This window comes from Leucoraja erinacea, chromosome 8, assembly GCF_028641065.1.
Source record: "Leucoraja erinacea ecotype New England chromosome 8, Leri_hhj_1, whole genome shotgun sequence".
Taxonomy (NCBI): domain Eukaryota; kingdom Metazoa; phylum Chordata; class Chondrichthyes; order Rajiformes; family Rajidae; genus Leucoraja; species Leucoraja erinaceus.
The window spans coordinates 63,038,557-63,066,153 of record NC_073384.1 but is presented as its reverse complement, the minus strand read 5'-3'; the positions used below and the strand labels follow the sequence as shown (position 1 = coordinate 63,066,153).

Sequence of the window (27,597 nt, the reverse complement as noted above, 5' to 3'; positions counted from 1 at the left end):
TGTAACTGTACCCCTGTAAATGCCTCATATCTGGTTGTGTGATCAGTTACTGTCTAAAATTAAATTAAAACTTGCTTTCTATGTTCCATTGTTAACCTATGTATTTCAAGTTCAAGTGTTCAAGTTCAAGTGAGTTTATTGTCATGTGTCCCTGTATAGGACAATGAAATTCTTGCTTTGCTTCAGCACACAGAACATAGTAGGCATTTACTACAGAACAGATAAGTGTGTCCATATACCATGATATAAATATATACACACTTGAATAAATAAATTGATAAAGTGCAAATAAAGGAAAATGGGTTATTAATAATCAGAGTTTTGTCCGAGCCAGGTTTAATAGCCTGATGGCTGTGGGGAAGTAGCTATTCCTGAACCTGGTTGTTGCAGTCTTCAGGCTCCTGTACCTTCTACCTGAAGGTAGCAGGGAGATGAGTGTGGGTCTTTGATGATACTGCCAGCCTTTTTGAGGCAGCGACTGCGATAAATCTCATTGATGGAAGGAAGGTCAGAGCCGATGATGGACTGGGCAGTGTTTACTACTTTTTGTAGTCTTTTCCTCTCCAGGGCGCTCAAATTGCCGAACCAAGCCACGATGCAACCGGTCAGCATGCTCTCTACTGTGCACCTGTAGAAATTAGAGAGAGTCTTCCTTGACAAACCGACTCTCCGTAATCTTCTCAGGAAGTAGAGGTGCTGATGAGCTTTCTTGATTATTGCATTAGTGTTCTCGGACCAGGAAAGATCTTCAGAGATGTGCACGCCCAGGAATTTGAAGCTCGCCCCTTTCAACCATAAATGATATAAATGGGGCTGTGGGTCCCCCTCCTACTACTTCCAAAGTCCACAATCAGTTCCTTGGTTTTGCTGGTGTTGAGGACCAGGCTATTGCGCTGGCACTATATGGACAGTTGCTCGATCTCTCTTCTATACTCCGACTCATCCCGATCCCCTATTTGGACAATGTTTTCCATGGGAGTTTTACACAGTGGTGTGGGAAAGGTCAAAACTCATCTTCAAAAATATTTTAGTTAATGCTCACGTTATACGTAGGTTACTTGTATTCAACTTGGCTGAAAGGCAGCTGTCATACAGCAATGGGGAAGAAACTGTTTTTAAGTTTGGGCTTTCAAGATCCTGTATCTTCTCCCAGAATGTGGGAGAAAAGGCAACTGCTAGACAGTCTTGGCTATATTTTCAGCCTTCCTGATGCAACACACTGTGAAGGTGGACTGAATGGAAGGATTTGAATGAACCAGTGATTGGCTGGGCTCAGTCGTTGTTAGACTGGGTGAAGTTCAAGGAATCTGTAACGGACCTGAATGAATATGTCACAGTTGTTACCGACTTCATAAGGAAATGTGTCGAGGAGTGTGTTCCTATGAAAACCACCCGTGTTCATCATCCAGAAACGTTGCATTCTTCTGAGGACCAGATCTTGAGCATTCAAGTCTGGTGACATAGAGTCATCCAAGAAGTCCAGATATGACCTTGATAAGGCCATGAAAAAGCCTAAAAGGGACTTTCGCTCTAAACTGGAGAATGAGATGGATGTTCAGCAACTGTGGCAGGGCTTTCACTTTCTACAAGGCGAAGCCAGGGAACATCTCAAGTGATGTGTCTCAACAGAATGGAATAGAATAGAATAGAATGCAATTTATTGTCATTCAAACCTAAGTTTGAACGAAATATCATTTCTACAGTTTTTTTACATTACAAAACAATCCAAGACCCACACTTAACACAGTTTACATAAACATCCATCACAGTAAGTCTCCAACATCTCCTCACTGTGATGGAAGGTAAAGTCTTTATCTCTCCCTTTGTTCCTTCTCCCGTGGTCCAGCAGTCCAACTGCAGTGTCGAGGCGAATTGGGGCTCCGATGTTAAAGCCCCCGGCGGGCGATGGTAAGTCCTGAGGCCGTTTAAGCCACGCCGGACGATGTTAGGTCCCGGCTCCATGTCCTTAAACCCGCGATTCCAGCAGGAGAAGTCGCCGTTGCAGAGCTCGGAAAAGCGGTCTCCCACCAGGGACCTGCGAGCTCCCGATGTTCCCGTCCACCAGGTCTGCGGCCGGTGCCCCTGAACTCCAAAAGTCGGGTTGCAGCCGCACGCCACCACAGCTCTTCCCGCTCCAAAGTTAGCCAGCTCCGCGATGTCAGTTCCGCAGGCTCTGCAACTGGAGCCCTCAGGTTAGTCCTGGCCGGAGGTCGCTGCCGGCTCCATGATGTTAGGCCCAACGACATCCGAGACCCGACAGGGAATAGTCGGGTCCCCGCACAGGGAAGAGATTTAACGGTTTCCCCCACAGCCCCCCCACCACCCCCCACATATACACAGCTAAAAAAAATAATAAAAACTAACACAAGACATACATTTAACAAGACAAAAATAAAAAAAGACAGACAACTGTAGTCGAGCCGCTGCCGTTAGGCGCCGCCACTAACCGTATGTGTACCGACCAGTACGTCTGTGGTGACAAAGTACTTTGAGAGGTTGGTGACAACCCCTACCTTAATAAGAACCTGGACCCACTAGGTGCGTGCCTGCAAGTAAGAAATTTGTTGTTCTGTTTCAGGACATATGGCCATAAAACTGTCTTGACTTTTGTTCACTGCTCTCTGCATGCTCAGGCAATCAAGAGCAGAGAGTTTGCCATGCCAGGCTGAGGTGCATCCAGTTATAATATTTTCTGTAGTGCACCTGTAGAAGTTTGTGAGAATACTTTGCCAAGCCGAATCTCAAACATCAAAAGAAAGTAAATATGTGATGCATTTTCTTGATCACTGTATCAGTGTGAAGGGACCAGGTTAGTGGTCACTGGTGATATGAATTCACAGGAAATGAATTGAAGTTGTTGACCATATCTATCGCAGCTCCATTAGTGAGGGCAGGCTGGTGTTCACACCATTTCTTCCTAAGTGCTGGGTTATTGTCCGGACATCATGCCACACAGTCTCTGACTCTTTCCAGTACATCATCTCATTGCTGCAGATCCAGCCAATGACAGACAGTACCTTAACTTAAAAGTTTGAGTTGGCATTACAATTGCCGCACAGTCATGAGTACAGGGAGTAGAGCCACAAACTGAACTGAACCCATAGGAACATGAGTGTTGATGGTCGGCGTGCAGGAAATGTTATGACCAATTTTATCCCCCTGAGGTCTGCCTGTCAAGAAATCCAGATTGCTAGTTGCAGATGGAGGCTCCAAGGCCAAAATATCGAGGTTTTGGGATTAACCTGTTCACTATTATGGTGTTGAAGGCTGAGCTGTAGTCAATGAATAGCATTGTATTGTCAAGGTGATCCAGACTGAATGTATCACAAGAGAAATGGTGTCCTTCATTGGCCTATATTTCCTGATGCAAAATGGAGGGAGTTGAGACACCTGGAAAACTGGAGCGATGCTTGACAGCTGAGGCAGGGCTTGCATGCTGTCATCTAGAAAAATAAAACAAATAGCATTGATGACACTGACGCCTGAGCTCAATGTATTTTATGGATTATTTCAAAGGGAGAGGTCATATGGAATAGTAGAAATAGGCCATTCAGTCCATCAAGTCTACTTCGCCTTTCAATCATGGCTGATTTATTTCTCTCTCCTAACTCCTGACATTCTCCTGCCTTCTCCCCATAACCTGTACTAATCAAGAATTTATCTATTTCTGCCTTTAAAATATCCACTGACAGCCTTCTGTGGCATAGAATTCCACACATTTACTGCCTCTGACAGGAAATTTCTCCTCATCTTCTTCCTAAAAGAACGTCCTTTAATTCTGAGGCTATGATCTCTAATTTTGGACTCTCCCACTAGCAATGACACATGCACACAATGAAACACATAAACAAGCCACTGCAGCTCCTGATAGCCCTTTGATCTCAGTCCATGTGTGATATCAAAATATCCTTCTAGATGGTGATTCCTCACAAATCATTGGGCTCAGACGTGTCCCTAGCCAGGAACTAAAGACCCTTATGGAACAACTAGCTGGAGTATTCAAAGCCTGCTTCAACTTTCGTTTCAGTGGTCTGATTTTCCCACCTGCTTCAAAAGGGCAACTATCATTCCAAGGATGACCTGCCTCACTGAGTATCATCCAATAGTACTTATATGCACTGCAATGAAGCACATAGAGAGGTTGGTTACGGTGCAAATCAACACCTGCCTCAGAAATGACCTGGATCGACTTCAGTTTGTGTATTGCCACAACAGTTCAACAGTGGATGCTATCTCACTGGCCATCTGGATAACAGGAACAATAGTTCAGTGCCTGCAGCTCGGCGTTCAACATTATCATCCCCATCCAAATGGACCGCCAAGCTCCCAAGACCTGGGCCTGCGTACCTGCTTTTGCAACCGGATCCCCGACTTCCTCATTGGCCGACCTCAATCAGTGTGGATTGGTGGACCTCAATCTGTAGGTTGGAAACAACATCTCCTCTTCATTGATTATCGACATTGGTGTGTCCAAAGGTTGCATACTGAGCCCTCTGCTCCATTTTCTTTACATCGGTGACGACAGCTAAGCACAGCTCCAATTGCATCTATAAATTTGCTGCTGACATGATTGTTGTTGGACAAATCATGACTGGTGATGAGTCAGTGTACAGGACAGAGATAGAACACTTAGTTGAGTAATACCACAACAATGTTCCCACTTAATGTCAACAAAACCAGGGAAGTAATTGTTGCATTCAGAAAGGTGAGTCAACAGTGGGGAGAGTTAGCAGCTTATAATTCCTGCCCCCCCCCCCCCCCCCCCCCCCACATAATCATGAGGAAGGCAGATTGGCGCCTTCACATCCTTAGGTGGTTAAACAGATTTGGCATGTTACCAAATACTCTTAACAAACTTCTACAGATGTACTATACAAAGTATCCTGACTGGTTGAATCTTGGCCTGGTACGGCAACTTCATCACAGTAATGCAAGAGGTTGCAGGGTTTGGTGGACTCAGCCCAGTCCATCATGGAAAAAGCCCTCCCATCCATCAAAAGCATCTACATGAGGCATTGCCTTAAGAAGGTTGTTGGTATCATTAAGGATCCTCACCATCTGGGCCTCGCCTTCTCGCTGCTGATATTGGGCAGGAGCTACAGAAGTCTAAAGTCATACATCAACAGTTCTAGGAATGGTTACTTTCCAACAGCTATCAAGTTCTTGAATCAACCCACACAACCCTGGACTTATTTATTTTTCTCTAATTGTGTTCTGCACTATTGTCTTTTATTTGCACAAAATGTTTTTTTTACCAGCTCAAATTGGAGGAACAGCACCTCATATTTCGCTTGGGTAGTTTACACCCCAGCGGTTTGAACATTGACTTCTCTAACTTCAGATGGCCCTTGCTTTCTCTCTCCATCACCTTCCCCTTCCCACTAGTCTTACTGTCTCTGACTACATTCTATCTTTGTCCCGCCCCCTCCCCTGACATCAGTCTGAAGAAGGGTCTCTACCCGAAACGCCCATTCCTTCTCTCCAGAGATGCTGCCGCACCCGCTGAGTTACCCCAGCATTATCTGAATTGTGTCCGATTTGGAGAAGGGAAGTGCAACAAAACCTGGGTGTGCTTGTACATCAGTCACTGAAAGTAAGCATGGAGGTACAGCAAGCAGTGAAGAAAGCGAATGGCATGTTGGCCTTCATTGCGAGAGGATTTGAGTTTAGGAGCAAGGAGGGTCCTAATGCAGTTGTACAGGGCCCTGGTGAGACGGCACCTGGAGTATTGTGTGCAATTTTGGTCTCCTAATTTGAGGAAGGACATTATTGCTATTGAGGGAGTGCAGCGTAGGTTCACCAGGTTAATTCCCGAGATGGCGAGACTGACATATGATGAAAGAATGGGTCGACTGGACTTGTATTCGCCGGAATTTAGAAGGATGAGAGGATATCTTATAGAAACATATTAAATTCTTCGAGGAATGGACAGGGTGGATGCAGGAAAAATGTTCCCGATGTTGGGGAAGTCCAGAACCAGGGGTCACAGTTTAAGAATATGGGGTAGGCCATTAGGAACTAAAATGAGAAAAAACGGTTTCACCCAGAGCGTTGTGAATATGTGGAATTCTCTGCCAGCGTTGGCAGTATAAACCGTGCATAAATTCTTATCTTTATTCATGATTTATGTGTAAAAATATTTTTAATCTGAGGAATGGGGGTGCCAAGTATTTAAGGATCCACATTTGCATCTTTTCTGTCCCTCAGCTAATTTGCCATAAAGCCACCTTATGTATTTTTAATCACATCCAAGATGTGACTTCTGCCCTCCCATCTAGTTTCACACATTTCATCTATCTTCTATCGACACTTAACTAAAACTCTCATCTTGACCTCTTCCGGTTTGCGTTGTAGTTACATTTGCGCAAAAACGGTACCCGATTGCGCTACAATTTTTCGCTACCTTACTCACCGTTCTCCTGTGCTACAAGCGAACCAAGTTTGTTCCGATCGGTGGAATGTTACAAAAGTTGTGAAGGTTTAAAAATCATGAGATCAGCAGATTGGTCTTCTCTCCTGTCAGTCGCCGGGAAGGCAATGCCCCTTCGGGCACTCGCTGTCAAATCACAGGAGCGAGGAGAATAAAGCCACGGAAGCCGGGCTGAGTCCAGAAGCTGTCCCAAAGCCGTCCCGGGTCCTTGAGCCCCATAGCTGCCTGCCCCGTGTCCGTGAGCCCCGAGGCCACAGGGAGTTGTTGAGCCTGGAGTGCGGAGCGGCCCGGAGCCTGGCCGACTGCGAGACCGACTGCTGCAACCTCAAGATCCTGGGGGTGTGAGTAGGGGGATTGAGCGGGCCGGGCGCTGGAGGATGCTCCCCGACAGCCCCCGCCTGAAGCCGTCCTCCTCCCCCCCGGCTGTAGGACACTCACCCCCCCCCCCCTTTGGCAGCCCCCGCCGGGGGGAGGGGAGCGTCCTACAGCAGTAGGCCACGGCAGAGATCTCCCCTCCCCACCGGGCCCACACAGGCCCCCCACCTGAAGCCGGCACCCTACCCCGGGTGCAGAACGCTCCCCCACCCCCCACCGGCCCCCAACAGCCCCCGACTGAAGCCGGTCCCCCTCCCCTGGCTGCAGAACGCAACAAGAGAGGCATCACATACACACCTCCCCTCCTTCCCCTCAACCCCCTGCCACACAACCCCCCCCCACACACCACACTCCCCCCCCCTCCTAGACCCCCCTGCCCACACACCCCACACCCCACTTCCCTCCCCTCCTCCCCTCCACAGATAAAGGGGAGGGAGTGCTGGGGGATGAGGGGAAATGAGCCGTGCCTGCGCAGTTAGGGGCTATGGGTGAGTGGTGGAATATTGCGTTTGGGGAATGGGTTGCGTTGGGGGAACGGGTGAGTGGTGGAATATTGCGTTGGGGAATGGGTTGCGTTGGGGGACCAGGTCTCCCGTGTGACGTGTCCCAATGGGACCCACTTAGTCTTGTTGTATTTAAACGTGAACTCTGCATCGGTCCTCATTTACCTATTAGCCTAATGCTAACTGGTTGACATTGTTTCTTGGTGTGGCATTGATTTTAAAATGATAATTTTTCTGTTCAGTTCTATTACATGTAATATTCATTTTATTAATGGCTACCTTCATCATAATGGGCTCTACATAAAATCATTTATTCTTTTGGGTAGGTGCCCCATTATGTCCCATGATAAAATATTTTGGCTCTATTGTTTTTACATCATTTAAAATTTCCAGAGTACCTCATTCAGACTTTGCATATATCGATCTTACTTTTTTGTTTTTCAGATACATCCGGCTGTATGGGAGAAAGTTCAGCAAAGAAGATCATGTAATATTTGTGAAGTTGCTGTATGAATTGGTTGTCATGCCAAAACTTGAGATCAGCATGATGCAAGGATTCACACGATTGTTAATAAGTTTGCTCAAGTAAGTTAAGATGAAATCCCTTTTAGATGTATTGCCACGAGCCCTGATTGACAATGAGTCATTTTAAACTTGAAAATAAATATAGCATCCTGACACATTTGGCCCAGGTGTAGCTCTAGATGCAGAGCAATGTGATTGATTGTTAATTCTGAAATGCCCTGATAATAGCTAACTGGGCTGTAATAAACTATAAGACAACATAATAAGAATAAAAGAAAATGAGCATGTTATCCAATTTGGACACTGCAAAGTTGCAAGTAGCTCATTCAATCCTGCAAAATCTCACTCATGAAATAGCAGGGAATTACAAATATTTGTGGAGCTGTCGCATGAGACGAGTTAAACAATAGATTGTAAGTCAGCTTCCAGCACATGTCCCATCATGATCCATAGTAGTATTCTATCCCATAGGACAGACTCATTGGAAATGGTTGTGCAGTTGTGTGTTGTTAGAAACATAGAAAAATAGGTGCAGGTGGAGGCCATTCATTGTGATCATGACTGATCGTTCCCAATCAATAACCCGTACCTGCCTTCTCCCCATATCCCTTGATTCCACTAGCCCCTAGAGCTCTATCTAACTCTCTCTTAAATCCATCCAGTGATTTTGCCTCCACTGCCCTCTGTGGCAGGGAATTCCACAAATTCACAACTCTCTGGGTGGAAAAGTTTTTTCTCACCTCAGTCTTAAATGGCCTCCCCTTTATTCTAAGACAGTGGCCCCTGGTTCTGGACTCGCCCAACATTGGGAACATTTTTCCTGCATCTCGCTTGTCCAGTCCTTTTATAATTTTATATGTTTCTATAAGATGCCCCCTCATCCTTCTAAACTCCAGTGAATACAAGCCTAGTCTTTTCAATCTTTCCTCATATGACAGTCCCGCCATCCCAGGGATCAATCTCGTGAGCCTATGCTGCACTGCCTCAATCACAAGGATGTCCTTCCTCAAATTAGGAGACCAAAACTGTACACAATACTCCAGATGTGGTCTTACCAGAGCCCTATACAACTGCAGAAGAACCTCTTTACTCCTATACTGAAATCCTCTTGTTATGAAGGCCAACATTCCATTAGCTTTCTTCACTACCTGCTGTACCTGCACACCAGCTTTCAGTGACTTGTGTACAAGGACACCCAGGTCTCTCTGTACCTCGCCCTTACCTAACCTAACCTAACCTAACCCCATTGAGATAATAATCTGCCCCCTTGTTTTTCCCGCCAAAGTGGATAACCTCACATTTATCTATATTATACTGCATCTGCCACGCATCTGCCCACTCACTCAACCTGTCCAGGTCACCCTGCAACCTCCTAACATCTTCTTCACAGTTAACACTGCCACCCAGCTTTCTCATCAGCAAACTTGCTAGTGTTGCTCCTAATTCCCTCTTCCAAATCATTAATATATATGGTAAACAGTTGCGGCCCCAACACCGAGCGTTGCGGCACTCCACTCGCCACTGCCTGCCATTCTGAAAAGGACCCGTTCACTCCTACTCTTTGCTTCCTGTCTGCCAACCAATTTTCTATCCCCGTCAACACCCTACCCCCAATACCATGTGCTCTAATTTTAGTCACCAGTCTCCCGTGCGGGACACTACATCCACTAGCTCCCCTTCATCCATTTTACTTGTCACATCCTCAAAAAATTCCAAAAGATTAATCAAGCATGATTTTCCTTTCATAAATCCATGCTGACTTGGACTATTCCTTTTACTGCTATCCAAATGCCCCATTATTACCTCTTTAATAATTGACTCCAGCATCTTTCCCACCACCTTCTGGGAGATTGTTTGTGACTTCCTTAGTGAAGACAGATCCGAAGTACCTGTTCAACTCTTCTGCCATTTCCTTGTTCCCCATCATAATTTCATCCGTGTCTGCCTTCAAGGGACCCACATTTGACTTTGCTATTCTTTTTCCCTTAACATATCTAAAGAAGCATTTACTGTCCTTTTTTATATTCCTGGCCAGCTTCCCCTCGTACTTCATCTTTTCAGCCCGTATTGCCCGTTTTGTTTCCTTTTGTTGTCCTATGAAAGTTTCCCAATCCTCTGGCTTCCGGCTACTATTTGCTGTGTTATACATCTAATCTTTCAGTTTTATTCTATTCCTAACTTCTCTTGTCAGCCACTGCTGCCTCCTACTCATTCTTCCTTTTTGGAATGAAATGATCCTGCGTCTTCCCGATTATGCTCAGAAATTTCTGCCATTGCTGTTCCACCGTCATTCCTGCTAGGATCCCTTTCCAGTCTAACTTGGCAAGCTCCTCCCTCTTGCCTTCATAGTCCAGAATGCCAGTCCCCAACCTGTTAATGTGCAATCCGTCCCTTTTGTACAGTTCCCCCTTACTCCAAAACAGATCCCAGTGGTCTAAGAATCTAAATCCCTGCCCCCTGCACCAGTTCCTCAGCCACACATTCAAGTCCCGTATCTCCCTGTTCCTGCTCTCGCCAGCACGAGGAACTGGAAGCAAACCGGCGATAAACACCCTGGAGGTCCTGCCTTTCAGCACTTTTCCGAGCTCTCTAAAGTCACACTTCAGAATATTCATCCCCTTCTTTCTGACATCGTTTGTGCCAACATGCACTACCACTTCCGGCTGTTCACCGTCGCTGTTGAGAGGGAGTGGTCCTGCAAATCTCAACTTTGTCTTTGGACCCCATGATTCTTTATGGCATTAGATCAAATATGGGTATGAAAACAGAATGCTCGGATTCAATTGTTGTATTAGTCATACTCCATATCAAGCACCTTAAGGAAGAAACACTTAGAACAGTAAGGACATTAAATATTCTCTGGGTGGGGATCTGCAGTATACCACCAAGAATGTCTTGATAGCACACCTATGACTGAGCTTAATATGTCGTGAAGAACATGGTTGATTATTACCTGGTCCTATGACCAGGACTAAGAAAATTATTAAAATATTTAAATATATTTGACCATTGTTTAAGATGCATCTTTCCATGATAATATTTATGAGTAGGAATTGCACAGTTCTTGAGGAGACAAAAGACCCTCTTTCACCATTGTGGTATCATCCGTTCAGTTTTGTGGTACCATTCTGCTAAATGAGATTGGTTCAGAAAACATTAAGCACATCAAAATTGAATAAAGCCACCTGCAGGATAAACAGTGTACGGTTAATATGAATTGATCCAAGAATTGTGGAATCAAATCAATGCTCAGTAGTTTTGCTTGAATTAGTAGTGACTGGTAAGGACAGTTAAAACAAAATAGAGGGAGAAGGCTTCAGTGAGATCCACATCCTGAATAATAACAGAGCCCAGCATGTGAATACAAATTGCAATCATCCTTATACAGAATGTTGAGTGAATGATCAATCTCGGACTCCTCCTGTAGCCTTCAGCTTTCCTACATCAGGGTGACTATAACTGTACACTGTACTACAAATGTGGCCTTACCAACTTATTGCACAGCTTTAATATGACATAGTAGCTCCCTCATGCATAAAGGGTAAAAAACATTAAAGGTGGCAATTTGACATGCAAAGGCTAGAAATGCTTCTTGTCTGAAATTGGTGAAAGCTGTTTGGAATAATGTTCCGTACCAAATTGGAAAATCAAGTAGTGTTCTGAGGGCTTTCAACAGGCTTTATTCTGCTAGTGCTGGAAAATCAAGAAAATGGGAACAGTGATGATCTTGATCAACATAACGAATGCTTTTAATTAACCAACTGTATGTAAAAATAAAGTAACAATTTAGGGTTCAGGAGTTTATAAAACCGTTTTAATCCCTTTGAAAAATAAGTTTTTTGTCAGTGTATTCTATTTTACTTCAGTATTGTAAGTTTTTGGATTTTTAAATTCCTTCCAGGAAGAAAGAACTCTTATCAAGGGAAGATTTACAGTTGCCATGGAGACCATTGTATGAAACAATAGAAAGAATTTTGTACTCCAAGACAGAGCACCTTGGATTAAATTGGTTTCCAAAGTAAGTCTATCTTTATTCTGGGGTTGAAATATTATTGAATTCAAAGTCTGAGTCATTGCACACCTCATTCCAGAATACATGTGTATCCTCTGTCAGTACTGGACATGTTTTTTTTTAATATCAAAGACTTCCCTCACCCATGACAAATAGAGCATGGAGGAACATAAACCTGTTATCACAGCACTCTATATTTTATTTATTTAAGCTTGTTCCCTTCAAAAAGAGAATTCATTTTAAAGTGACTTCACACTGCTCTGCATTTGATTCTGTCACTCTGTCACTAAGCTTTCTTGCATGTTCGGAGAAATGTTGTCTCCTTTATATACCGAGCAACTTGCTTGTAAAACCTCTGAAGAAGGGTCTCGACCCGAAACGTCACCCATTCCTTCTATCCAGAGATGCTGCTTGTCCTGCTGAGTTACTCCAGCATCTTGTGTCTATCTTCGATGTATACCAGCATCTGCAGTTCCTTCCTACACACTTGCTTGTAAACCTTGTTTAAGAGGGAACTGCAGATGCTGGAGAATCGAAGGTTACACAGAAGAGCTGGAGAAACTCAGCGGGTGCAGCTCTGAAGAAGGGTTTCGGCCCGAAACGTTGCCTATTTCCTTCGCTCCATAGATGCTGCTGCACCTGCTTGTAAACCTTGCTTGAAGCTAACAACAGAATAGACAAATGATCTATGGAGTAAGTTAAATATAAATATGGCGTGATAATGAGATGAGAAACAATTTCTGAGATGCTCAAAATACCCATTGCTTTCAAACAAGCAACTTCTTTGCAATTGACATCAGTGGAAAAGGTAAATGGTTTATGACCTTTGACCCCGTATGGGGCTGTTATTCATGATAACTGACTGATGTATATGATGATTAGACGTGACATTGAAGCAGTATGTGAAATACAGATAATGTACTGAAATAATCATAACAATGCTATTAATGGACAAAGAGATATGGGGGATAATTCTTCAATTTTAACATTCTTGTTGAATGTTGAAGTAATTAAACTTTGATATTACATATTTAATATTGTTTTTAATTTTATTTTTCTTGATCAGATTTATTTGGCAAGTATTTTGAAAGATACTTTGATCCTGCATTAAAAAAAGATCACCTCCATTTTGTCTGATCATTAGTATCTATTGACATGCAGTGCGATGTATTCTCAATGGTGTTGTGGGAGCATTGTTTTTAAATTCACCTCAATGTTCTTTCAAAAATACATAAACTGAGGGTGAGTTGTAACTTGCTGATGAGCACAACGTAAATGACAAAGGCTGCCTTCAGCTCTTGTTGAGCATCACCTTTTTTTTTAAACTGTTTATTCACCAGTGTTGCTAATTCCTTTGATTTCTGTGCCCAGTTTGACGTATTTCTCTTTATTATTCAGTTCGGTCCGACAAGGCTTGTCTTCCTCTAAATCGTGTGTGCTTAGTGTTTTGCATAGGTGGTAAGAATGTTTATACATTTGCCCGATCATTAATGCATGTTTTCTTAAAATATGGAGCTCACCACACAGATATAACATTTTTACTAAAAATGCATCTCTTATTCATTTTCTAAATTAAAAATAGAATGATAATATTACACCACTATTGAGAATGCCGCACTGCAATGAAATTTCCCTTTAAGACTGGGCTATTTATGTATTATTAATACGATAGAGGACCATTGCCAATGAAAATTAAAAAAAAATTAAAACCCAATTATAAATGGCAGAAATAAAATACACAATTTCCTCTTGCCTGTATTCTAATTAGTCATAGGATTTCATTCATGAATTCATTATTTCATTTTGATTGGTTCATATTTCAGTACCTCATTCAAAATTATGTCAGTATTCATTATTCAAAGGGGATTTCCTTTACTGAGACGAATAAGTGAATTATAATACAAAGATTTTTAGCTACAATGTACAAAGTTTATCAGTTTGCAATTTAGAGAGCAACTTGCATTTGAGTTCTGCCCACGTTTACATGGGCAGAACAATTGTTTGTGATCAGAAAATCTGCTTTATTAAGTCTACCTTCTCTTTCCAATTATGACAAAACCGTCTTAGAGTAAGTGGGGGATAGGATTGTGGAAACAAAAAACAGAATATAAAGAAACATAAATAGATACTCCAAGATGCCATCCAGATTTCATCCAAATCTATTTGTATTTCATCTTTCTTTACATTTTAAATAGACCTTAATGGTAAAGTAATTTTTTGAAGTTGACGTGTGATATTAATTTTCTTGATTGGCTTTGTGTGGACATTGTGGATTCAACTGTGCATGTGCATAGGCAATTCTAAGTGTTTCAGTCTTCATATGCACCATATTTCTAGATTACTTCCACTGATTATCTGTTTATAATGTTTTTGATGACAATTAGTAAAATTAGTTCTCTTTTCTTTAGTTCGATAGAAAATGTGCTGAAGACATTAGTGAAGTGTTGTCGACCGTAAGTACTGACATCGTCATTGTAAAATATCTTGAAGGCTTTCGAGTGTTCAATTTATTTCTCTTGTGGTTTTAGGATTTCTTCAATTACATGAAGCTTTTTCTCATAGCATAATAATTGACAGTCAAGTAATTCTTATTCTATACACTACATTGCACTTAAAAGTGTAACAGTTTGAATTTATTTCCATAAAGCTAACCAAAACCTTTTTTGCCTAGTGTATAACTTTATCTAAAAGCTGAAAGACACTTTCAACATTAATTGGTGGAGATGGGAGGTTTATACAAAGATTCACTTGGATCGAAACAGAAAGTAATAGATATCATTATCCTCAATTAACTAAATGATAGTAGATTACGTCATTCAATATTTAGTTTCTTTTTGATATCTTTTTGCATTATAAAGTGACTTTCGTCATTTGAGTTTCCATCATTAGCCATTGTGGTCATTTATGAGTTTGGTGTGGAGTTGTTCAGGAATTTGGCTTTATTTGATGATAAGACTGGGAGCGTCTGTTTGACTGGTGTATGGGATCCAGACAATATAATTAAACCCTATTTTCTCTTATTTTTAAGAATTTAAACAGAGTACATTGGAATGTGTGTTTACTGATTTTGCCGGAAATTGTTATTAACAAATTTGTTTTTTAAATTTACCATCTTAATTCTTTGCTGTTGAAGTAATCTGAACTTGCCTGCCAATAAAGTTGTAACTGGTCAACATCAATATGTAGCGAAGTTGCGATAATTCATTTTCAGGTTTAGAGTTACTGAGCACTCGTACAGGAGGTTCTCAATTAAAAAGTCAGCATTTGAAAAGAACACTCGGATATTTGTGGGCTGTATTTATGGCTGTTCACTGAGTTTTGGGAAAGTCCACACTGGAGTTTATTAGTTTAAACAATATGAGGATGTGGAATTGGAGATAACTGTGTGACAAAGGTCAGTAGATTCATACAGCTCTAAAATGGGCCCTTCAGCCCAACTCGTCCATGACCACCATGGTACCCATCTGTACTTGTTCTATTTGCCTGCTCTTGACCTTTCCCATTTGTGTAACCGTCCGAATGTCCTAAATGCTGTTATTGCACCTAACTCAACCAATTGGTCTGGCAACTTGGTCCACATACAGACCTTAGTCAAAAGAGTTGTTCCTCAGGTCCCTATTAAATCTCTCCCCCTCTCACCTTGCTATGCTCTCTGCAGGTTTTGTGCATTCACCCAATCTGTTCCCTGCATGATTTTATGCACCTATATAATAAAATCATCCCATAGCCTCTAAGGAATAAAGTCCTAGCCTATCGTTCCCTACAACTCAATTCCTTGAGTCCTGGAAATGTCCTCATATATCTTCTCTACTCTTTCCAACTTAATGCCATCTTTCCCACTGCAGGATGACCAAAACTGAACACTATACTTTGAGTGCAACTGCAACATCTAACATCTTGTACAACTGCAACGTAACATCCCAGCCTTCAAACTCAATTTCCTTACTGATAAAGACCAGCATACTCAATGCCCTTACTGATAAAGACCAAATACAATTCACTTTGGGTACTATGGGTACCTTGCACTACTTATCTGAATTAAGTTTAATTTGCCATTCCCCGCCCTTTACCTAGCTGATTAAGATCCCACTGTAATTTTGGATAACCACCGTCATTGTATACAATATCACCTATTTTAGCTTCACTTACAAACTTCCTATGGCTCGTGCATTTTTATGTGACATGCAGTTAAACACAATCTCGTGTTATTTAAATCCTAACTCACTTTGATCCCCGTGGCCAAAGATATTGGGGAAATATTATGGGTTGCTTCTAAGTTCGGCACAAGCGCAGAGCATGTCTACATGTATGCTTTAAAATATTGCATGGAGCTATTTGCTGGAATACAACATACTATTTTGATTGCGCAGAAATTATTTCTTGTGCTAGGTATTTTCCAGTCGAAGCTACAGCTGAGATGTTAGACGAATGGCAGCCATTGATGTGTCCTTTTGATGTCACCATGCAGAAAGCTGTCAGCTATTTTGAAATGTTTCTTCCAACTTCCCTTCCGCCTCATTTGCAGCATAAAGGATTCAGGTCAGTTTACAGTTGATTATCCTCATGTAAGTTTCACCTCTATAAGATCACCCTCATCCTCCTACGCTCCAAGGAATAGAGACCCAGCCTACTCAACCTCTCCCTGTAGCTCACACCCTCTCGTCCTGGCAATATCCTCGTAAATCCTCTCTGAACCCTGTCAAGCTTGACAATATCTTTCCTATAACATGGTGACCTGAACTGAACACAATATTCTAAATGCGGTCTCGCCAACGTCTTATGCAACTGCAACATGACCTCCCAACTTCTATACTCTATACTTTGACTGATGAAGGCCAATGTGCCAAAAGCCTTTTGACCACCCTATTTACCTGTGACTCGACCTTCAAGGAACCATGCACCTGTACTCCTAGATCCCTCTGGTCGACAATCCCCAGAGGCCAATCATTCACTGTGTAGGTCCTGCCCTTGTTAGACGTCCCAAAATGCACCACCTCACACTTCTCTGTACTAAATTCCATTAAACATTCCTCTGCTCACCTGGCCAATCTATCCAGATCCTGCTGCAATCTTTCACAACCATTTTCACTATCTGCAGAACCACCCACTTTTGTATCATCAGCAAACTTGCTAATCTCATCCAAATCATCGATGTAGATGACAAATAGACAAATGCTTTAATATATTTGGCTTCATGTTTGTTTTATTTACTGCAGGCTTTGGTTTGATGAATTTATCGGCCTCTATGTCGCAGTTCAGAATCTCCCACAGTGGGAAGGGGTAAGTTAGTCCTTCTAATTGACTCATAGAATGAGAAGTTCTCAGTAACATCACAATGGTCATCTTTCACAGGTACACTGGCAGTATTTGGATACAAGTCTTCACTGACCCTCAACCCCATTTACTTATTTATTGGCAGTTTCGGAGGTATAGAATATTGATTGAGCTGCAAGTTCCACCTGTGTAACAGATACCATAAGTCTATTACTGGTTATGTCCATGTTTTGGAAACTGTTACAATCTGCGCCCAATTACTGTTTACAATTTGTGTAATCCAATGGTTAATGTATCTCTTTATCTTCTATTACAAGGAATGTAAGCCTTCACCTCTTTGATTTTGTTCACTTTCTTTCTATTTGCTGCTGAAGCCCTGTCCAAGCCTTTGAAACGTAGATGATTTTGGTGCTCTCCTGGATAAACTATTTCCACTTACCATAATCTTTAGCTCATCTAAAATGTTCTGCCTGTGCCATATCCTCCAACGTGTGTACACTCTGCTGAAAGCTTCAGAATTTAAAATTCTCAACTTTATGGCATAATTCTCAGTATAACTGCAGCCTTCTCCAGACAAGCAACTTACAAAGAATCTGTATATTTCCAACTGTTGCTTTCCTGTTTGTGCACCCGTTCTCTTGGCCAGGCTATTGCCATCCATGCAGCTTATTATGCAATTAAACCATAATCTGAATCTAAATGTGAAGCATTCATTTCTATTTACTAAAGCCAATGAAAGCCCAGGCCTTAACGCAATTTGTGTTTCCTCTTCCTAATGTTTCCACCTTTGGCTTGGCATCTATTATTTTGTAGGCAGCAAAGGGGTATTCTTCTGTACTGATGATGTAGTGATAGTAAATTGAATTGTGAGTGTCTTATTGCTCATGTTTTTCATAATTACCAGTGCATTTTAATATATGAAATCTTCAGATGAACAGTGTTAACATGAAAAATATGTTGCAAACAATGAGAAAGTTAATAGTTTAAAAAACTATGATTAGTAGTACGAATGGGCTCTGTTAATTAAGTATAAACCTTAAAATGTTGTTTCTGTTGTTGACAGAATTTGGTAAACCTGTTTGCTCGTTTGGCTACAGATAACATTGGGTACATTGATTGGGATGAATACATTCCAAAGGTAACTTGCATTATTAATTTCAAGTATAGTAATGAACTGTATGTGGCTTCCTGGTTTTAAGGCACTACCTTGGTTGGTGCAGACAGACAACACCTGACGATTTAAAAACTGCCTATGTACTTTCAAAAACAGCATGGGGAAAACCGGGATGAATTTCCACAAGACTTTTCTGTGGCTTATTTTTGAGCATCTTTTTGTTATTCATAACAGTGATGTTAGGAGGGAACATCTGAGTGGCTTTACCTTTTAATTCAAGAGAAAATGTCATGAAATCTATGTCAAACCACTAACTTTAATCTTTAAAGGCAAGCTGTGTTTATGTTTTAAAAAACATCGGAAAGTTGAATTGATATGTTTTTGAGGCAAAATAATTTGCAGGGCTTTGAGGAAGGGGCAGGGTAATTGGATTAAATTGGTTGCTCGACAAAGGACCGATGAAGACACTGAGTAAACTGGTCTTAGTTGCTGTTATGATTCTCCATGAATAATAATTTCTTAAAAACCCTTCAGAAATAAATATAAACCAAATCTATTGTACAGATTTTACATTAAATCATGGACAGACAAAGAAAGGAGTAGAGGGTCTGAGCTATAGGGAGAGGTTGAGTAGGTTGGGACTCGATTCCTTGGAGCACAGGAGGATTAGGGGTGATCTTATAAAAGTGTATAAAATCATGAGAGAAATAAATCGGGTAGGTGCACAAAGTCTCTTGCCCAGAGTAAGGAAATCAAGGACCAGAGGACAGAGGTTTAAGGTGAAGGGGAAATATTTAATAGGAATCTTAAGGGGTAGCGTTTTCACACAAAGGATGGTGGGTGTATGAAGTAAGCTGCCAGAGGAGGTAGTTGAGGCTGGGACTATCCCGACGTTTAAGAAACAGTTAGACAGGTACATGAATAGGATTGGTTTGGAAGGTTATGGACCAAACGCAGGCAGGTGGGACTAGCGTAGCTGGGTCATGTGGGCAAGTTGGGCCAATGGGCCTGCTTCCACACTGTATCATCCCATTGAAATTTAAGTAAAACTGTTATAATTTAATGAAATTTAAGAGAGTTTTTAAAGTATTTCAAAAGTAAACTATTTTTAGATATATATATTTATAATATATTCCTTTCCGAGTCTGCTTCCTAAGACTCGAATTGTTCTCTTCTATTAAAACGGGGCTTCCTCCGAGCTGGTGCAAGATCTTTACAAGATAAGTTAGCTATTTAAAGCCGGACATTTATGCTGCCTTGTTGATGGTCCTCGGAGTTTTGTGCTGATTAGTTTGCAGAGATGCAATGAACTGTTGTCAGCATTTCTGGAACTTTCAGGTGAAATCATGCTTGCTTGTAAACTCACAGTTGTCTCTTTCATGGACTATTGATGACAAATGCTGCTCATATTCTAGTCATCACTTTTGCATAATTCAGGCCAGTGAAATTGCGATTGCATCAAAAAATCAAATGTTAATCTTGATGTCCAGTTGTTTCTTAATTCATCAGTGATCCAAAATAACTGGTGAATGGGTATTTTTTTTGTTTAAAACAGTTGTTTTGTTATAACGGTTTTTGTCTCCCAACTAAAACTAATTAAATTGAAATTATGTTATTGGACCATATATCATTGGTAACTGAATATCTTATATTTTGCAGATATTTACCAGATTTCTGAGAAGTTTAAATCTTCCAGTAGGAAGCAGCCAAGTTTCAACTTCCAAATATTTATCAAATGCATATGAAATGGGACATGTGGTGGTTTGGATCACTTCTATGCTGGTTAGTATTTATTTGTAGATCTTGGGCTATATAGAGGAAGTGTTTTCACATTTTATTAATCCCATGGTCAAAGTGAGTTAGCAAATTTGTTTCTCAGTCTAATTGTCGTGTACATTTCAATTTCTTAATATATTTGTTCAATCAAATGCAACTTTAAAAAAAGTCAACAGTTAATGTAGAATGCATTTGTCAATGAATTGGTCAAGTATGTGTATATATACAAGGAATTTGCCTTGGTGCTTTGCTCGTAAGTAACAACACGATATACAATAAACAATTAAAAATAAAACATTATAATTTAAACATAATTTAAAGAATGAAATAAAATACCAGAGCAAAAGGAGGCTACAGACTTTTAGTTGTCGAGTAGAGCTACTGCTCGTGGAAAAAAAGCTGTTCTTATGTCTGGTTGTGGCGGCTTTGACAGTCCGGAGTCGCCTTCCAGAGGGAAGTGCTTCAAAGAGTTTGTGGCCAATGTGAGAGGGGTCAGAGATGATCTTACTCGATCGCTTCCTGGCCCTTGCAGTGTACAGTTGGTCGATGGGGGGAAGGTTGCAGCCAACAACCTTCTCGGCTGATCGAATGATGCGCTGCAACCTCCAGATGTCATACTTGGTGGCTGAGCCAAACCAGACCATGATGGAGAAGGTGAGAACAGACTCTATGATGGCAGTATAACTGGACCATCATTGCCTGTGGCAGATTGTGTTTTCTCAGCTGCCGCAGGAAGTAGATCCTCTGTTGGGGCTTTTTGACTGTGGAGTCGATGGTGGCCTCCCATTTAAGGTCCTGGAGATGATGGTTCCAAGGAACTTAAATGACTCCACAGATATCTGGGACACATGACAATAAAACTCTCTTGACTTGACTCTTGACTGTGGTGTTGTTGATGGTGTGAGGGGAGGGGGAACTCTCCTGACGTCTACAATCAATTCCGCTGTCTTAAGAGCATTGAGCTCCAGGTTGTTGCGATGGCACCAGTTGTGTCACTCCCTGTCTGTAGGCAGATTCCTCCAATCAGGGTTGTGTCGTCCACAAACTTGAGAAGCTTGACAATGGAAGTATTTGCTAATAATTCAGAGCTCGGGTTTCCAACATTGTCTTTCATCATTTAAGGACATGATGTGGGATCTGCAAATGATTTCTACTTCAATTGCAAAATTATTTTTACGTCATTTTTAAATGTTGAAAAATGCTTCCAGCATGTGTGGAGCCATAGTAGATGGGTTTAAATGAATAGTTCTGATCTGTATTCATCATGGAGGCAAAGGAATTAAAGGAAATTAATATATTGGAATATACCCACATTACAAAAGAGGAGCTAAGGCATATGGATAAATCCCCAAGGTATGATCAAGCATATCCTCGGACATTATCGATGCTGGGAATCGATATTTGCATCATCTTTAGCTGCGGGTGAAACAGCAGAAGACTGGAGGGTGGTCTGTGCTTTGTTTTATTTAAGGAAGGCTGTAAGGGCAAGTCGGATTTTCCAGGCCGGTGAGCCTAACATCAGTGGTGGGAAATGAAGGGAATTCTGAGAACTAGGATCTATCTGCATTTGGAAAGGCAAGGCCTGATTATGTATAGTCAGCATGGCTTTGTGCACTCCTGAATTGTGATTCCCGATTATGTTTTTTGAAGAGGATTGAATTGGGGTGAGTATGGACCTCAGCAAGGCCTTTGGCAAGGTCCCGTGTTGTAGGCTAGCTAGCCTGGAAGTTAGGACCACGTGGAAGCCAAGGTGAGCTAGGCAATTTGATACAAAATGGCTTGATGGAAGGAGTCCGAGGGTGGTAGTAAAGGGCTGTTGTGCAGATTGGTGGCCTGTAATGAGCAATGATCCACAAGGATCAGTGCTGGGTCCACTGTTGTTTGTCATTTTTATTTACAATTTGGATAATAACGTTGTTAATGTGGTTAATAAATTTGTGGGTGACAAAAAAATATCAGTTGATAGTGAAGAGGGTTATCTAAGATCACAATGACCTGGTGAATTGGGTCAAAGAATGGTAGATGGAATTTAACTAGGACAAGTTTGAGGTGTTGTATTTCGGAAAGTGAAACCAGGGCAGGATTTACACAGTAAATGGTAGGGACCCGGAGAGTTTGTAGAATCGATGGACCTGTGAATGCAGGTGCCTAGTTCGCTGAATGTTGCCACGCAGTAGGCAGGGTGGTGAAGAAGGCCTTTGGCACATTTGGCTCCTTAGGTCAGGGTATTGAATACAGGTGGGATGTTATGATGCAACTGTACAAATCATAGTGTGCAGTTCTGATCGCTCAGCGATGTCATTAAGTTGGAAAAGGTGCAGAAAATATTAATGAGGACGCCACCGGAATGGAGGGCTTGGGCTACAAGGAGAGGTTGGATAGTTTAAGACTTTTTTCCCTGAAATGTAGGAGATTGGGAGCTGACCTTAGAGAGGAGCAAAATGTCTTAAGGGATACAGATAAGGTGGGCGGTCATAATCTTTTGTCCAGGGTAGGGCATAGATTTAAGGTAAGAGATTTACAAAAAGATTTAAAAAGACCCAATGGGCAACTTTTTGACACGTGATACATATATGGAACCTGGAGGAAACCAGGGGAAATGATACAGGTGGGTACAATTACAATATTTATAAGACATTTGGACAGATAAATAAATAGGAAATGTTTAACTTTAGGGAGATATGTGCCAAATGTAGATAGATGAGACTAGTTTATATAGATATCTTCGCCATGCATAAGTTGGGCCGATGGGCCTGTTTCTGTGTTGTATATCTCTATGACTCAATGTGTATTCAAAAAATACAATCTAAACTTTTTATTTCATAGGGTGGTCCCAGTAAGCTTGCACAGAAGCATCTGAGTGGATTTTTTAACAGCATTGCATCGTTCTATCATCCGTCTAATAATGGGAGGTGGTTGGTATGTATTTTTGTATTTATATTGCTGTCTGTTACAATAATTAATACTGCCATCATGAGTGGTAGTTGTTTGTTTATTTGTATGAATGTTCTGGACTGCCTGTACCATCCAGTTCATATTAAATAACCAAACTATTTCTAATTCCTGACTCTAAGGATATGTTGTAATAACTCGTGCTATAACTGGTAATAGGAAGGGATCCTTCCTGACTCCAAAATGTTTTTATGAAATAAGATAAAGGAGCTGGTAACATCGTTGATGAAGTCTGACTGATATTCAATACTTAAATATTAATTAAGTATTTCTGCTTCATTCCGCAGTAAAACTTAGTGTAATTATTTTCTTTTCAATTTTGCGGGTTAGAGAAAATGTTAAGTTATGACTTGATTTTCCAGGTTTTTATTTAAAACTGGTCATGTGTGAGTGTGTATGTTTTCATCAGCAGTTGGCAGCATTGCCTTCTCCGTGATATGTGTGCTTCTCTTTCATCAAATAACTTAAACCTGCAAAAGTCACTTCAGCAATTAAGTTACAGATGTATTTGTGTCCACCATGCTTGTAAATACATGGTATTGAATGACGTAGTTAGCAGTGAGCATAACAGAGTCACTTAGGTTTTATTTCTTGTAAGTTTTCTTAGCATACGACATAGAAATAGATGCCCAACATATAACTGGGAAGTTGGTAAAGCTTAACTTTTTTCATCAGGGTAAATTAAAGATCTTAAAGTTGAACCTTTCAAGTCGTTTTAAAATTTTGGACGTTTTTAGTTAAACTATTAACTGTCTTCAGTCCATTTTATAAAATAAAGATTACGGCACTTTTTTTTATTAGGAAAACATTTTGTGCCTTTTTATTTCTTCTGTGGTTCTACAAAGTAATTTCAGAGATTCCCAATCTTGGCACATTACTGTGTAGGTTAATTTGATGTGCCTGTTGTTTGTTCAATGAGGAGTGGCAAACAGGTTGGGACATCATGAATTCTGTTTCAAACTGGCTTGCCAATCCACTGAAAATGCAATCAGTTGCAGATTTTACAGAGAAGGAATATACTGTAGATGGAATACACAGCTGTAGATCAGGTCAAATTGCTGCACCCATGAATAGCTCTGTACAATAAACAGCCAACTGACTGAGAAGCTTCATGAATTTCATAGTCTTGACAATAGTAGAGCACAGTATGAGTGCAAAATGACAACCATGTTAAGGAAGAAGGAGCATAAACTATTGCATCAATTTCCAGAGTAGACAAAAATGCTGGAGAAACTCAACAGGTGAGGCAGCATCTATGGAGTGAAGGAAATGGGTAATGTTTCGGGTTGAGATCCTTCTTCAGGCTGATGTGAGGGGGGGTGGTGGGGGGGGGGGAGAAGAAAGGAAGATACGGAGACAGTTGGATGAGGGAGAGCTGAGAAGGGGAGGAGAAAGCAGGGATTACCTGAAATTAGAGAAGTCAATGTTCATACCGCTGGGGTGTAAACTGCCCAAGCGAAATATGAGGCGCTGCACCTCCAATTTACAGTGGTCCTCACTCTGGCCATGGAGGAGGCCCAGGACAGAAAGGTCGGATTCGGAATGGGAGGGGGAGTTGAAGTGTTGAGCCACCGGGAGATCAGGTTGGTTAATGCGAACTGAGCGGAGGTGTTCGGCGAAGCGATCGCCAAGCCTACGCTTGGTCTCACCGATATAGAGCAGCTGACACCTAGAGCAGCGGATGCAATAGATGAGGTTGGAGGAGATGCAGGTGAACCGCTGCCGCACCTGGAAAGACTGCTTGGGTCCTTGAATGGAGTCAAGGGGGAAAGGTAAAGCGACAAGTGTGTGCGGTTGCAAGGGAAAGTGCCAGGAGAGGGGGTGGTTTGGGTGGGACGGGCCAAATTGACCAGTAAGTTACGGAGGGAGCGGTCTCTGCGGAAAGCAGACGGGAGGAGATGGGAAGATGTGGCCAGTGGTGAGATCCCGTTGGAGGTGTCGAAAATGTCGGAGGATTATTTGTTGTATGTGTGCTTTGGAAGGTGAGGACCAGGGGGACTCTGCCCTTGTTACGAGTGGGGGGATGGGGGAGTGAGAGTGATAGAAAAGACCCTGGTGAGAGCCTCATCTATAGTAGAAGAGGGGAACCCCTATTTCCTGAAGAATTAGGACAACTCCGATGCCCTGGTGTGGAACTACTCATCCTGGGTTAGGCAGTTTATGCCCCAGCAGTATGAACATATCTAATTTCAGGTAGTCCCTGCTTTCCCCTCCCCTTCTCAGCTCTCCCTCGGCCCACTATCTCTGCCTCTTCCTTTTTTTTTCCCCCCCCCCCCCCCCCCCCCCCCACCATCACAACAGTCTAAAGAAGGGTTTCAACCCGAAACATTGCCTTTTTCCTTCGTTGCATAGATGCTGCCTCACCCGCTGAGTTTCTCCAGCATCTGAAGCCATTCATCAACCAGTTCCATGTGATTCTGAGAAACAGCTGAGTGCACTGAACACAGCAGAGGCAGTAGGCCCTGCCAGGTTTTAGTGCTGAAGACCAGTCATATGACTTGCGTTGCAGAGAGAATAAAAACATATTTTTCTTGCTGATCCTACATCTGTGAAGTTAGGGATAGGATCTTTCATAAATTTATTGATGTTTGTCAGAGCTCCCCCTCCCATCATTCCCTCCTTTTCACTAAAAGTGAAATATTGGAAACCAAGATTGAGAAGGCTACATAATTATATCCATTTATTTCAGGTAATTTCAGCATTCTCTGAAATTTGGGTTCATATTTCTTACATTTTTATTTTTCTGAGTTTTATATATTTCTGTGGGAAGCAAAATTGTAGAAAGAAAACATAAAATATCTTGGCTGTTGAGCTTTGATACAAGAATCATGGATAGAATCATTGACGTCTTAGTCCGCCTACCTTTGTCAGAATTGAAAGCACAGGCCCCAATTAAGAATTTTCAGTTGCAGTATAATTTCCTCATTTTCCCCAATAGAATGTTAACACACACACACACATATATACATAATGTTTAACCATTTGGACAATTGAAGAGGAAATTGAGAAATGAAAATGGAAATAAGTAGCTATTGAACACTGTTCAATGAAAAGCATTGTCTTATGTGCTGAGATTGTGTTCAGTAGCCACACATGTCTTAACCCCACAGAGCTGCTGGTGGTGTTCATCTCTGCATTTTGTTCATTTAAGTTTTGTGGCTATCCCACTTAGATTTGAATTTTGCGTGCAATCTATAATTTTTCATCAAAATCTTTTAGTGACAGTTCATTACCATCTCGTGCAATTTCTCCTTTTCCTCTCACCCCTACCTTTTCCCCCTCCATTTCCCTGGCTCCTGTCCTTCCCCATTTTCCTTACCTCTGCTCCTTCCCACAGTTAGTGGGTCACTAATGATTGTTGTTTATTATCAGATGAAATTGATGAAGTTGTTGCAACGGCTGCCCACGAGTGTCGTTAGAAGATTACACAGAGAACGGTACAAAAAGCCAACCTGGTTAAATACCGTACCAGACAGCCACAAGCTGACAGATCAGGACATTACAGATTTTGTGGAAAGCATAAAACAACCTGTAGTGCTTGCTATGTTCAGTAAAATTGGCAGTCTGGAGGCTGCACAGGCTCTTCAAAACCTTGCTCTGATGCGTCCAGAGCTGGTCATCCCACCAGTGCTTGAAAAGTAAGTAATAAATCGCGCTTCCCCATGTTTAGTTGTTACAATTAGCTTGGTTAAAAAACATAACATTTGTTGTACTCAATAACAAGCTACTACAGTGGGCAATTAAAAAAAAAATTCCAGTTGGACTACATCTTAAATAGAATATAATCAAAATTTGTTAAACATTATTTGCTTTTGAAACAGCCAGGTTGCTATATTTTTTGACAAAAATGCTTTTCTCAAGTTTAAGTTTTTCTCAATTAAGAATAAGGGGTTGGCCATTTAGGACTGAGATGAGGAAAAACTTCTTCACCCAGAGAGTTGTGAATCTAGAATTCTCTGCAACAGAAGGCAGTGGCGGCCAATTCACTGGATGTTTCCAAAAGAGAGTTAGGTCCAGCTCTTAGGGCTAAAGGAATCAAGGGATATGGGGGGAAAACAGGAACGGGGTACTGATTTTAAATCATTAGCCATGATCATATTGAATGGCGGTGCTGGCTTGAAGGGCCGAATGGCCTACTCCTGCACCTATTTTTCTATGTTTCTATTTCTATGTTATATCTATCGAGATGTAAATGGTGACAGGAATTTCTACAGTGAATTTTAAGCAGAAAATTGTGGGGAAAGCTGCTGTGAAAGTCAAAGGATAAATTATGGGAAGTTTGTAGCAAATTATTTGTCCAGAAACCTTACAGCGTCAAAGATCGGGGTTCGATCCTAACTATTGCCGCTTGTCTGTATGGAGTTTGTACGTTCTCCCCATGACCTGCTTGGGTTTTCTCCGGGATCTTCAGTTTCCTCCTGCACTCCAAAAGGTTATAGATTTGCATGTTATTAGCTTGGTATAATTGTAAATTCTCCCTCGTGTTTGTAGATCGGGTTAATATGCGGGGATCGATGGTCGCCGCTGACTTGTTGGGCTGAAGGGCCTGTTTCCGTGCTGTACCTCTAACCTAAACTAACGTAAATTAAGCCACTAATGAAGTCCAGTCATTATTTCATACAATATTTTCCATGAA

The 27,597-nt window shown here is 41.6% G+C and overlaps 1 protein-coding gene and 1 long non-coding RNA gene across 3 annotated transcripts in view; one reads left to right on the top strand and one right to left on the bottom strand.

Annotated features, from left to right (window-relative positions):
• psme4b (proteasome activator subunit 4b) overlaps positions 1-27,597 on the top strand; it is a 102,795-nt gene that overhangs the window by 7,341 nt on the left and 67,857 nt on the right. The window contains exons 2-11 of one of the 2 annotated variants that reach the window (XM_055639832.1): positions 7,753-7,893; positions 11,735-11,851; positions 13,244-13,303; positions 14,254-14,298; positions 16,235-16,384; positions 17,062-17,125; positions 18,183-18,257; positions 19,893-20,015; positions 22,836-22,928; positions 26,334-26,599. In XM_055639832.1, coding sequence (XP_055495807.1) covers positions 7,753-7,893; positions 11,735-11,851; positions 13,244-13,303; positions 14,254-14,298; positions 16,235-16,384; positions 17,062-17,125; positions 18,183-18,257; positions 19,893-20,015; positions 22,836-22,928; positions 26,334-26,599 — 1,134 coding nt within the window. The remainder of the gene's footprint in view (positions 1-7,752; positions 7,894-11,734; positions 11,852-13,243; positions 13,304-14,253; positions 14,299-16,234; positions 16,385-17,061; positions 17,126-18,182; positions 18,258-19,892; positions 20,016-22,835; positions 22,929-26,333; positions 26,600-27,597) is intronic. The other variant, XM_055639833.1, reaches the window with a different exon arrangement.
• On the bottom strand, positions 11,903-13,250 carry LOC129699768 (uncharacterized). Its single transcript, XR_008723929.1, has 2 exons — positions 12,497-13,250; positions 11,903-12,344 (listed from the first exon to the last, which is right to left on the bottom strand). It is a non-coding gene; the product is annotated as an uncharacterized LOC129699768 (long non-coding RNA).